The sequence below is a fragment of the Mauremys mutica genome, chromosome 2 (assembly GCF_020497125.1).
Source record: "Mauremys mutica isolate MM-2020 ecotype Southern chromosome 2, ASM2049712v1, whole genome shotgun sequence".
In the NCBI taxonomy this organism is placed as follows: domain Eukaryota; kingdom Metazoa; phylum Chordata; order Testudines; family Geoemydidae; genus Mauremys; species Mauremys mutica.
Window position 1 is genome coordinate 276,709,795 of NC_059073.1, and position 13,356 is coordinate 276,723,150.

At 43.8% G+C, this 13,356-nt stretch overlaps 1 protein-coding gene across 4 annotated transcripts in view; it reads right to left on the reverse strand.

Moving 5' to 3' along the window:
- The window catches only part of RNF32 (ring finger protein 32), a 57,649-nt gene extending 46,278 nt beyond the window's left edge, over window positions 1-11,371 (reverse strand). Inside the window, exons 1-4 of one of the 4 annotated variants that reach the window (XM_045003198.1) lie at window positions 11,016-11,074; window positions 10,011-10,161; window positions 3,020-3,170; window positions 2,244-2,514 (exon numbers count right to left, since the gene is read on the reverse strand). In XM_045003198.1, coding sequence (XP_044859133.1) covers window positions 2,244-2,514; window positions 3,020-3,127 — 379 coding nt within the window. In that variant the 5' untranslated portion in view covers window positions 3,128-3,170; window positions 10,011-10,161; window positions 11,016-11,074. Of the gene's footprint in view, window positions 1-2,243; window positions 2,515-3,019; window positions 3,171-10,010; window positions 10,162-11,015 lie in introns of all 4 variants that reach the window. The other 3 variants (XM_045003196.1, XM_045003199.1, XM_045003197.1) reach the window with 3 other exon arrangements.
- Window positions 11,372-13,356: the final 1,985 nt, after the last annotated feature.

Consider the following 13,356-nt stretch of genomic DNA (forward strand, 5'->3'; position numbering starts at 1 on the left):
GGCCTGGCCATGTCAGCACTGATTCACCACCCTCCTAGATCTCTTGGTGGATACGCCAATCAGCCTGCCCCCATTCCTGGGCCTGATCTCTCAGGACCACAGCTGTCTATGTAATCTGAACCTCGAGTCTGGAAGCTCCATGGCTGAATCCTGCAGAACTGATATACTCTGGGCCTGTTTGCAAGGTGCTTTTTGGGAGCAGGAAACTGTCCACTAGAACCACTTACCTGGCAAAGTGGAAGAGATTCTCGATCCGTTCAGCACAAAAGGGGTTTTGCCTGCTCATTCAACACTGTCTTTCATTACAGATTATCTACTCCACTTGAAACAGCAAGGCCTAACAGTATAATCCATTAGGGTGCATCTAACTGCAATCTTGGCCTTTCACCCATGGGTGAACGGACAGTTAGTTTTCTCAAACTCGATCTGTGGTTGTTTTCTTAAGGGATTGGAGCGGCTATACCCCCAAGTACACCAGCCACTCCCTCTCTGGACCTCAACTTGGTGCTGGCAAATCTAACAGGACCCCATTTGAACCGCTGGCAATGTTCTCTCTGCTCTACCTGTCCTGAAAGGTGGCCTTCCTGGTCGCCATTACTTCTGCCAGAAGGATCTCAGAGATCAGAGTTCTTACTTCAGAACCACCATACACAGTTGTCTTCAAGGACAAAGTTAATCTGCAGCCACACCCGGACTTCCTGCCAAAGGTGGTCTCACAATTCCATAGTAACCAGGATATCTTCCTACCTGTCTTCTATCCGAAGCCACATACTAACAGGGAGGAACAGAGACTCCAGCTAGGTGTTATGTGTACACTAACCTTTTCCATAAAAAGGACTAAACCTTTTCGGAAATCCACTCAGCTTTTCATAGCCATTACAGACAGAATGAAAGGCCGTCCAGTCTCAAACCAGAGAATTTAGTTGTGGATCACTGTATCGTAACATGCTACGATCTAGCAAAGGTCCCAGCTCCTCCATTGACAGCCTATTCTACAAGAGCTGAAGCATCGTCGGCAATGTTCATAGCGCAAGTCCTGATTCAGGACATTTATAGAACAGCAACATGGTTGTCAGTCCACCCTCTCACATCCCACTATGTCATCACTCAGCAAACTAGAGATGATGCAGGTTTCGGCCAAGCAGTGTGCCAATCAGTGTGCCAATTAACTCCGAACCCTCCACCCACGCAACTGCTTGGGAGTCACCTACATTGGAATGGACATGAGCAAAGCACTCAAAGAAGAAAAAACAATTACTAACCTTCAGTAACTGTTGTTCTTTGAGATGCGTTGCTCATGTCCATTCCACCCCCTGCCTGCCTCTCTGTCCAAGTTAGCCAGCAAAAAGGAACTGAGAAGCAGCAGGGCCCTATATACAGGCGCTATGAAGGTGTGGCTCCTGGGGGCACCAGAGCCGACCCCATGGACACCATGGGGGGAAAACTTTCTGGCAGCAGTGCTCGGGGTGAGCACACACCTACACTGGAATGGACATGAGCAACACATCTTGAAGAACAGTTATGGAAAGTTGGTAACTGAGGTTTTTTAAAAGAAATTTGCTCACTAGGCGTGATTCCAAGCTCTCACTTTTGTGACTTTTATCTTGTTGCATGTTTGCTTCTTAATGTGAAGTAAGTATTTAACTACAGGTGTTAATTCTTGCTGGGTTTTGCCCCAGGATCATCGCAAAACCAAACATTTTTAAGTTTGGGCAGGGGTGGGTAAATGTTAGCAAAAGCATACAATTTATGCCCAAACTAAAACATCATTTACTAAACAAAAGGTAAAGCGACAGTTGCACACAATCTTATGTAATCATTCCAATATTAAAAATAACATCCGTTTTTGTTTATACTTGTATTGCATTGTACTTTCAACCACTAATATAAAAAAAAATATAAAAAAATCAGTGCGGAATAGAGTGCCTGCTTCTAGAATGAAAAAATTCTTCATCTAGACTTACTAGTTTCTTCCTTCTCTGTCACACTGAAAATAAATTCAAATACATGATAAATGTGAGAAGTATTCAACTTTTTTGATGGCAGTTTAAATTGTCCTTATTGTTTAAATGATCAGTTTACCTGAAGGCCCAAAGTACTTGATTTTTGACATTTTTATAAACTTTCTATGCATTATGCAGTTTTATGCTAAGTTATAGTATTGAAAAGAACATCTAGTTATTGTATTCTAATAAGTTTGAAATAAAATGCAAAAATACACAAATCAGAATATAATGGTTTACCTAACGTTAGTTGTGGAGGATTAGGATCAAGGACATATTCTTTTTCTGGATCTTCCTTTTTTGTGTGGAGAATGCTCTTTTTTCTTAGTCCAGTATCTACTACTGCTGTGACCATCTCTTTGTTCACAGGTTTGTAAATGTTCTTTTTATTCCTCAACTTTGACTTAAAAGGATCTGCTAATGAAAGATCCTGGAGCTGAAGGTTATGTAAAATATGATCTTGTAAAGCAACTGCAGTAGCAGCTAAAGTATCTCGTTTGGAGGAACTGCCCTAAAAAAAATTCCATAATTATTAATATAAATGACTTGTATATGTGTACATTATGTACAGTATATTAAAAAAGAAAAGTTCAGCCCTTAGCCAATGATGTTTTAATTTGACAAAGGTTTTTATACATATACAACTCCCATGCTTGAAGTCTTACTAATATACAATTACCATAATATGAAACTTAAGATTGATGTTACTGACACATCCTAACCTTAACTTATAAAGTCAAAAGAAATGTTTGATTTATGGTTTATATTAAATAAAATAGCAGTAATTTTTAACTTTTAATTACTGAACCCATAATTATTATATGCAATAAACTCATTATGAACTATAAAAGCTTGACATGCCTAAACATATTTTGCCTCAGTATAATTAAAAACAATCCCAAGGCTAATCTTGCCTTTCAGAGCCCTGAACATAAACAAGTACTTGTAAGTATATATTACTTTTAACACACTAAATGGGCCTATCTATATTCATTTCAATTTTTTGTAATGCTCACTTCTTTTAGCATAAAATATGACCTGTGCACCTTGTAGTTGTTTTTAGAACTGTGAACTGAAGTCACTGATGAACTACTTGTCTTCAAAACAGAATAATGATGCTCCATTGACAGGGGCAATTGACAGCATATTTTGTAATATCTTGTAGTTCTAAAACCAAAAATACAAAAGAATTAGTAATGTTTTTGATCAACAGAAATACTCTCATTGACAGTACAGCAGAAGTATACAAAATTAATGTTCACTATTTTCTACACCTGTGGACAACAAGAGGTTAGCACAACACACAATGCTGCTGAAAAAATTAGCTCCATGTAACCAAAAGTAGATTGTGACCCCTCTCCCACCACAAACTCCAATGTACTGCATATGCTGTATACAGTATATTTTTGGATAGGAGCTAATGGATCTGTCCTGGAAACCTGCCTTTATATCAGCTTTTTAGATTATTTGTATTGTGTTAGCACCTAGCAGCCCCAGTCATGGACCAGGACCCCATTAAGATAACCACCATACACACACAAACTTCTCTGGAAGCTACTTAAATATCTGTTGGTCAATCATAGTCCTCTCTTTCCCCCCTTCTCAATTTGGGTACCCTAGGTCTCTGTTCTGAGCCTTCTCCTCTTGTTCCTATCCTTGGCTGAATTCATGTGCTCACTGAGTTGAATTCTCTTTTTGCTGATGACTTTCAGGTATATTTCTCCACTCCTGACCTGTACTCTGTGTTTCGATATAGGTTGCCAATTTTGCCGGGAGTCTCCTGGAATCAGGCTCTATCTCCCGGAGGCTAATGAAGCCAAATTGGGAGATTTTAGGTTGATAAAAGTCCAGTGGCGCAGCAGGGCTAAGGCAGGCTCCCTGCCTGCCCTGGCTCCATGCCGCTCCCAGAGCAGCCAGCACGTCCCTGCAGCCTGGGGCAGCAGGGGCCCGCAGGGGTCTCTGTTTGCTGACCCTGCCCCCGGTGCCAACTCCACAACTCCCATTGGCTGGGAACTGCGGCCAATGGGAGATGTGGGGGGTGCGTGCAGGTAGGGGCAGCACGCAGAGCCCCCTTCCCCTCTGGGGTCACAGGGACATGCTGGCCGATTCCAGGAGCGGTGAGGGGCTAGGGTAGGCAGGGAGCCTTCCTCAGCCCCACTGCACCACCGACTGGGAGCCGCCTGAGGTAAGTGCTGCCTGGCAGGAGCCCCGCACCCCCAACCTCATGCCCCAGCCCTGAGCCCTGTCCCAGAGCCAGCACCCCCTGCCCCAGTCCGGCACCCCCTTCTGCACCCAAACTCCCTCCCAGAGCTTGCACCCCACACCCCCTCCCTGCACCCCAACCCGCTGCCCCTGGCTCAGCCTGGAGCCCCTTCCCACACTCTGAACCCCTCGGCCCCAGCCCAGAGCCCACACCCACTCCCACATCCCAACCCCCTACCCTGTGAGAGTGAGTGAGGGTGGGGGAGAGCAAGCAATGGAGGGAGTGGGGATGGAGTGAACAGGGAGAGGCTTTGGGACAGTGGGTGGGGCAAGGGTGTTTGGGTATGTGTGATTAGACAGTTGGCAACTCTATTTTGATATCATATTTTGCTGCCTCCCTGACTACCTATATTGGATGTTTATTGTCATCTTAAACTCAACATGGCCAAGTCTAAGGTCATAATCTTTCATCCCAAACCTCCACTACTTCCAATCTTCTTTACCATTAATGATGCCACTATCCTCTGTCATGCAGGCCTGTAATTAATTTGGGGATGTCTTTGACTTCTCCCTTTCCTTCTCTCCCCACATCAAGACTATGGTCAACTCATGTTGCCTTTTTCCTCCTCTATTCAAAATCTGGCCTTTCATTTCCACCCCAAATAGAAAAACCTCCACATTCCTTGTCCCTACTCATATCATCTCCCATTTTCATTACTGCAATCTCCTTCTCCCCTGGTCTTCTTCATACTAATCTTATGGTTCCATTCCATCCAAAATGCTGTTGCCAAAGGCTACCTTCTTATCCGTGACTATACCTAGACACCATTTACTCGCTGTGCTGGTGCGCATCTAATTAAAACTTCTTGTCCTTGACTTCAAGGCTGTATGTCACACAACCCCTGCCTGAATCTTGGACCTGGATGTGTTTGTGTTGCTCCCCATCACTCTTTCTGCTCACTAACGGCTACACCTTCAATATGCTTTTTGTATCCTCCTCTCACAAACATTTCTGTGCCTTCTTCCCCGCTGCCCTTTGTGCTTGGAATGCCCCCACAAACCTGTCCATCAAGTCCACTCCCCTTATCATATTCAAATCCCTCCTAACAACTCACCCACTTCTGCTGTTTTACCTATGGAAAAATTAAGGGGAAGACAGATAACACCAAAAAAAAAGGGGGAAGAGAACCTTGAAGATGAGTGGTGATAACAAATAATAGAGAAGGAGTGGAATGAGAAAAGACAAGGTTACAGTGATAGAATCACTAACTGGATTTTGCCAGATATATATTAACCTATTTATTTTGGACATTATAGAAGTGAGTTATGGATTTGAATGAAAAACACACTACAATCACCTGATGATGAGGCTGTTATTTTAGCATTGGCATCATTAATCTACATTAGGATTACAATTGTCTCCATCTTGACTTATAGTAATAGAAGCAGCTGTGCACCTCAGTGATGGGTAAAGACTGCAGCATGACTAACCAATCTTGTTGAGGCTCATTCTAGATCATTTGGAGGTGATAATGGTAGGCTGGGGAAAATAACCAGAAGACATGATTGTGGTTCTATTCTCCTTCAATGAGGTTGTGCATCCGTCTTTCATTACCAGAGTTATTCATACGGAATTCTGGATAGTATCAGTAGCTAGGATTGCTTTCCTCTATTTATGCTTGGCCAAAAGAGCCAATTTCATTTCCAGACCATTTCTAATGAAAACCTTGCTGTTGTCATCCATGGCTTTGTCACTTCAAAATTAGACTATTACAATGTGTTCTCTGTAGACCACATCCATAAACTTATTCAGAAACTTTAAATGGTATAGAGTACGGCCATCTTTTTAATGAGTTAAGAATTTCACAAGGAGCACTTTATACCTGTGCTTCATGATTAGGGCCCTACCAAATTCATGGTCCATTTTAGTCAATTTCATGGTCATAGGATTTTAAAAATAGTAGATTTCATGATTTCAGCTATTTAAATCTGAAATTTTACAGTGTTGTAATTGTAGGGGTCCTAACCCAAAAAGGTGGGGGTTGCAGAGTTATTCTAGAGGGGGGTTGTGGTACTGCTACCCTTACTTCTGCGCTGCTGCTGGTTGTGGCAGTGCTGGGCAGCCAAAGAGTGGTGGCTGCTCGCCAGGAGCCCAGCTCTGAAGGCAGTGCTGTTGCCAGCAGCAGCACAGAAGTAAGGATGGCACGGCAAGGCATTGTCACCCTTACTTCTACACTGCTGCCTGTAGACTGGGCCCTCAGTTAGCAGCCATCACTCTCTGGCCACCCTGCTCTGAAGGCAGTAGCACAGAAGTAAGGGTGGCAAGACCATGACCCCCCTAACATCACCTTACGACTCCCCTGCAACTCCCTTTTGGGTCAGGACCCCCAATTTGCGAAACGCTGGTCTCCCTGTGAAATCTGTATAGCAGGGGTAGGCAACCTATTGCACGCGTGCCAAAGGCAGCACGTGAGCTGATTTTCAGTAGCACTCACACTGCCCAGGTCCTGGCCACTAGTCCAGGGGGCTCTGCATTTTAATTTAATTTAATTTAATTTTAAACATTTTTAAAACCTTATTTACTTTACATACAACAATAGTTTAGTTATATATTATAGACTTATAGAAAGACCTTCTAAAAACATTACTGGCACGCAAAACCTTAAATTTGAGTGAATAAATGAAGACTCGGCACATCACTTCTGAAAGGTTGCCGACCCCTGCTGTATAGTATAGGGTAAAAGCACACAAAAGACCAGATTTACTGTCCACGACACGTTTTTCATGGCCGTGAATTTGGTAGGGCCCTATTCATGAGCTGTTGCTTGGCTTCTGAGTTGAATTTAAAGCACAGACTATATAGTAATAATAATTTTCCCTTCTCTTTATTATGGAATGAAAGCTGTCTCAATATTTAAAGTGACACAGGTCATATCTTCACAGTGGAGTGGCGATTAAGGATAAGCTAGGCATGGCACAATATCTAAACGAATATTTTGCCTTGGTCTTTAATGAGGCTAATGAAGGGCTTAGGAATAGTGGCAGAGTGACTGATGGGAATGAAGGTGCGGGGTTGGAAATTACAGTATCCGAGGTAGAAGCCAAACTTGAACAGCTTAACGGTAGTAAATCCGGCGGCCCGGATAATCTTCATCCTAGAATATTAAAGGAATTGGCGAGTGAAATTGCAAGCCCGTTAGCGATAATTTTTAATAACTCTCTAAACTCGGGGGTTGTACCGTTTGACTGGAGATTAGCTAATATAGTTCCTATTTTCAAGAAGGGGAAAAAAAGTGACCTGGGTAACTACAGGCCTGTTAGTTTAACATCTGTAGTATGTAAAGTCATGGAAAAAATATTAAAGGAGAGAGTAGTTATGGACCTTCAGGTCAATGGCAATTGGGACAAATTACAACATGGTTTTACGAACGGTAGATCGTGCCAAACCAACCTGATCTCCTTCTTTGAGAAAGTAACAGATTTTTTAGACAAGGGAAATGCGGTGGATCTAATATATCTTGATTTCAGTAAGGCGTTTGATACAGTACCGCATGAAGAATTACCGGTTAAATTGGAAAAGATGGGGATCGAAATGAAAATCCAGAGGTGGATAAGGAACTGGTTAAAGGGGAGACTGCAGCGGGTCGTATTGAAAGGTGATCTGTCGGGTTGGAGGGAGGTTACCAGTGGAGTTCCTCAAGGTTCGGTTTTGGGTCCGATCTTATTCAATCTATTTATCACTGACCTCGGAACCAAAAGTAGGAGTGGGCTGATAAAGTTTGCGGATGACACGAAGTTGGGAGGTATTGCCAATTCGGAGAAGGATCGGGATATCCTCCAGGGAGATTTGGATGACCTTGTAAACTGGAGTATTAGTAATAGGATGAAATTCAATAGTGAGAAGTGTAAGGTTATGCATTTAGGGATGACTAACAGGAATTTTAGTTATAAGCTGGGGACGCACCAGTTGGAAGTAACGGAAGAGGAGAAGGACCTCGGAGTCCTGGTTGATCGCAGGATGACTCTGAGTCGGCAATGTGATGTGGCCGTTAAAAAAGCTAATGCGGTCTTGGGATGCATTAGGCGAGGTATTTCTAGTAGAGATAAGGAGGTGCTAGTCCCGTTACACAAGGCGTTGGTGAGACCTCATTTGGAGTACTGTGTGCAGTTTTGGTCTCCCATGTTTAAGAAGGATGAATTCAAACTGGAACGGGTACAAAGAAGGGCCACTAGAATGATCCGAGGAATGGAAAGCCTGTTGTATGAAAGGAGACTTGAGGAGCTCGGTTTGTTTTCCTTAACCAAAAGAAGGTTGAGAGGAGATATGATTGCTCTCTTTAAATATATGAGAGGGATAAATACCAGGGAGGGAGAGGAATTATTTCAGCTCAGTACTAATGTGGACACGAGAACAAATGGATATAAATTGGCAGTCGGGAAGTTTAGGCTTGAAATTAGATGAGGGTTTCTAACCATCAGGGGAGTGAAATTCTGGAACAGCCTACCGAGGGAAACAGTGGGGGCGAAGGACCTCTCTGGCTTTAAGATTAAGCTTGATAAGTTTATGGAGGGAATGGTAGGATAACGTGATTTAGTCAATAGGTCAATAACGTGCGACCACTGGTAATTAGTGCCGAGGGTCAATGTTGGGATATTGAAAGTCTTTTTCCTGAGTGTCTGGCTGGAGAGTCTTGCCCGCATGCTCGGGGTTCAGCTGATCGCCATATTTGGGGTCGGGAAGGAATTTTCCTCCAGGGTAGATTGGCAGTGGCCCTGGAGGTTTTTCGCCTTCCTCCGCAGCATGGGGCAGGGGTCGCTTGCTGGAGGATTATCTGCTACTTGAAGTCTTTAAATCAGGATTTGGGGACTTCAACAGCTGAGTCAAGGGAGAGAATTATTTCAGGAGTGGGTGGGTCAGCTTTTGTGGCCTGCATCTTGCGGGAGGTCAGACTAGATGATCATAATGGTCCCTTCTGATCTTAAGTTCTATGATTCTATGATTTAGACTTTGAAAAACTATCTTTTATGAATAAAAAAACAGATTGTAGTGGAAACTGTTGAAACAAACAATACTCCAAACACTCCCTTGTCTTGTTTGTAGTCCAAACACCGCTGCATTTTCCAAGTACAAAGAGCATCTAAATATGGAATAAACTAGAAGCTGACTATAAACAAAAGTGAATGATGTGGCTCACCTACATCCACTGCTCAAGCTTGATAGCAATAAACAAACAAAAACAGGATAAGAAGTGAAGAGTAAACTAGACATAACAAAAAGTTCCCTATTAACAGTCTCAGATATTATGTATAAGAGGGGTCGGCAACCTTTCAGAAGTGGTGTGCCAAGTCTTCATTTATTCACTCTAATTTAAGGTTTCGAGTGCTGGTAATACATTTTAACATTTTTAGAAGGTCTTTTTCTACCAGTCTATAATATATAACTAAACTATTGTTGTATGTAAAGTAAATAAGGTTTTTAAAATGTTTAAGAAGCTTCATTTAAAATTAAATTAAAATGCAGAGTCCCCCAAACCAGTGGCCAGGACCCGGGCAGTGTGAGTGCCACTGAAAATCAGCTTGAGTGCCGCCTTCGGCACACGTGCCACAGGTTGCCTACCCCTGATGTATAACTTAGGGAAGGACATTAAAAGACTGTTTTTTAACCTAATAATTGACCCTTAAAAAGCCAAGTCTCTCAAGAACTAATCCAACTCCCATTGGAAAAAAATAGGAAGATTTCCATTAACTTTCATGGGAGTTGGCTCAGTGAGACATCATATAATTACCATCACAACTGGCACTCACTTTTGACAGGCTCAGTAAGGAGGTCAACGATTGCAAAGGTCATGGACAATGAACTACTCCTTCCTGGAGGTGGTCTCTTTAGGTTAAAACTGAGTTATGTTGTTGGAGATTTTAGGGAATGCCCCCACTAGTGCTGTACCTGTTTGGTGGACTGAAAGGATTTCTTTTTTCAGAGATTAATTGACCTTCTGTTCCTCTTCTCAAAATATGTTAAAACTATCTCTAACTAAAGAATCTCTTATTGTAAAAACAAGTTTTGAACTAAAAATTTAAAAATATAATAAAATCTATTTTAACTACTGCAAAATTTTAATTACTAATTTAAAAAAGTGCACCAGACTGCCAAAAGATCTCCTCAAATCGCTCTTTATAGATTCTCTGTGTGGTGCTATTCTAACTGCTGATTTTTATGAGACCGGTGTTCTCTGTCCTGTCCTCGCGGCTTCTCTCTGGCTTCTCTCCTGATTCATATATTATGTAATATTAAATGTTTTTTTTATATTATTTAATGTACAAATACAAAATAAGCCTTGAAAAATTGTTGGCGCCCGCCAGGCTCTTCTGAAAATATGCATGTGCTACTGGCCACAAAAAGGTTGGGGACCACTGCCATAACAGTAGCCTGTCTTTGCACGAGTCTCCCTCATTTATCAACCCTCCCACTCATCTCCCACAGAACCAGCCCTCCCTTCTCATCTGCCTTTGCTTCCCCCTTCAGTCTCTCTTCCTACAATGGCCTCTGCTCCTGAATGCACCCAGCACCTCTCTCCTTACTGGCTCCTGTCCTCCCCAGCACACACTGCCCCCCTTATTGGCCCCCTGCTTCCTCAGCTCACTAATGGCCTCTGCTCCCCCCCATCACAGTGCCCCCCCCCCTTACTGGGCCTGCTTATTGGCCCCTGGTTCCCACCCACCCAATGGCTCCTGCTGGTTCCCACACACCCCATTGGCCTCCCTGCCCCCTCTTATTGGCTCCTGTAGTCCGCCCCCGATACAAACACCCACCCTGCCAGGGGACTCTGCAGCCCCCCTGGGCTCGTCCCATGGAGACTGTTACTGTCTTTTTAACACCAACCTGCTCCTGTCGCCACGGTCCGGATCGGGTTGCTTAGCAACACAACGCCCAAGCTTTATCACAGCCCGCCCCCGCCCCCACGGCAACGCGAGGCAGAAACCAAGGCGTACGCGTGCGTGCCGCGCAAGTGGGCGGGCGGGACGTCAAGGAGGCGAGGGCGCGCGCAGCCCGGAAGTTCATGTACCGCGAGGGAGGAGTGTGGAATGTGGGCGTTAGGCCCTGAGGCTTTGCCGCTGGAAGGGACAGGCCAGGGGCACGTGGCTACTGCCCCAACGGTCGGTGTGTCCTCGTGCCCCTGAGTGAAGCTGTGCCTTTCGAACGCGCGCGGAGCACTCCACCGGGCGGGCGGGGCTAGACAAAGCGGCGCGCGCCCTGCGCGATGTTGTCTGATTTCCTGAGCGTTGCGCTGCCCTCCGTCCCTTTGGTGGGGGCCAGCTGCGCCCCCACTGGGGGAGGGGCAAGGCCCTATGCTGAGCCGCCCGGGACTTGGGGGCTCCTTAGCTCTGGTCAGCCTTATTGCGACCATATGAGGGGCACTGATGAAAGCTGGGTGGGAAATAGGGGGGGAGTAGCTTTCACCATTGCGTCCCAATTTTTTGAACTTTACACAAAATTTAAATGGCAAAAAAAAAATCTGCTTCCCCACTTTTTTCCTCCCCAACACCTTTTCTCTGTCTCAAACTTTCAACCAGCAGTAGTTTTGCTGCAGTCCCCTCCCGCCGACTGCCAGGGAGCACTGGCCATCTAACGTGGCACTCCTGGCAACCACACAATTGCTGCTCAGCAAAGAGGTTCCCACCGTGGATCCCTGCAGCAAGCACAGACTCCGCTCTTATGTTCCATCATAATTACTACACCCAGCTTCAGTTAATATATCTGCCTTAAAAAAAAGTAGTTTTCTTCTGTTTTGTCCTATTGTGATATTTTTGTGCGGGGGGAAATTGGAGCAAAATTTGCTCAGCTGTTTTGAGCTATCTGTCAGAAATAAATACTTTTTTAAAAAAAATCAGATTTTTGTATGTAGAAACAGTTGGCTTTGAAATATCACTTTGGCAAACCTCTATTCATAGATGATATGGTCAGAAGCGGCCGCTGTGGTTCTCTAGTCTGACCTCCTGCAGAACATAGGCTCTGAGATTTCTCTGAATTAATTCTCTTTTGGCTAAATTATAATTTATCATAAAACAATCTTAATTTAAAATTTTCCAGCAATGGAGGTTCCACCACCACTCTTGCTAAGTTCTTGTAGTGGTTCCTCAGTGAAATAGAAACAGGGTATTACTATTTACTTTGTAGGAGCTTGTAGAGAATTAGGAATCTGGGCCCCATTGGGCACTGTGAGGTCTTGAAGGCCCCAATCCCATAAATACTTTCACTTGTGTTTAACTTTATTCACATGACTAGTCTCTGACAGTGGCACTCTTCTTGTGCGTAAGTGATTGTAGGGTCAGGGCCTATGTTTCCATTTTCTTTTTTTTTTTTGGTGCTGAAAGGGGTACATCAAGTCATGTAAGCCATTTTGCTGCATCACTTTGCATACAATTTCAGATTTTGAGGGCAGAAACATCCACTACTTCTACCCTTTGGGTTTCAGTGAAAATATTCCACAGATCAGGGCTTTTTGTTTACCATCATAGACAATTTATTGTCACACAAAGGAAGCCCCAGAACAAACATATCCAGGACTGCTGGTAAGAATAGTTATAGTTGATTAATCTAGGCTTTTTCGGCTGGTTTTCTGGCTATCCTTTACACTTAAATCCCATTTTCCCTCAAATGGACTGGGCACATTAAGTCAGGTCCTTAGTCATGAGCAGCTTTCCCTCCATCTGGCTGGTTTAATCAGCTTTCATTGCATTTTAAAAGGGCCAGCCAATCAGAGGGCAGTTCACTCATAAAAGCTGCTCCAATCTCATTTTGGCCTTCTCCTGTCTTCCCAGTTGCTTCTAAGGTATAACCTATTTGTCTGTGTGGAAAGCCTGGAATGCCATAGTAGTGGTCATCTCCTTGTTGGTCTCTCTTGCTGCTCAGAGATATGTTCCTAACATATTTACAAACTAAAATGGAGTATTTTGTGACGTATTACAGAAGTGCATGCAATGTAGTTGTTGCCATGTCAGTTCCAGGATATTAGAGAGACAAGGTGGATGAGGTAATATCTTTTATTGGACTAACTTCCACTGATGAGAAAGACAAGCTTTTGAGCCACATAGAACTCTTCTGCAGGTCTGGGAAAACTACTCCGCATGTCACAGCAAAATGTAAGATGTA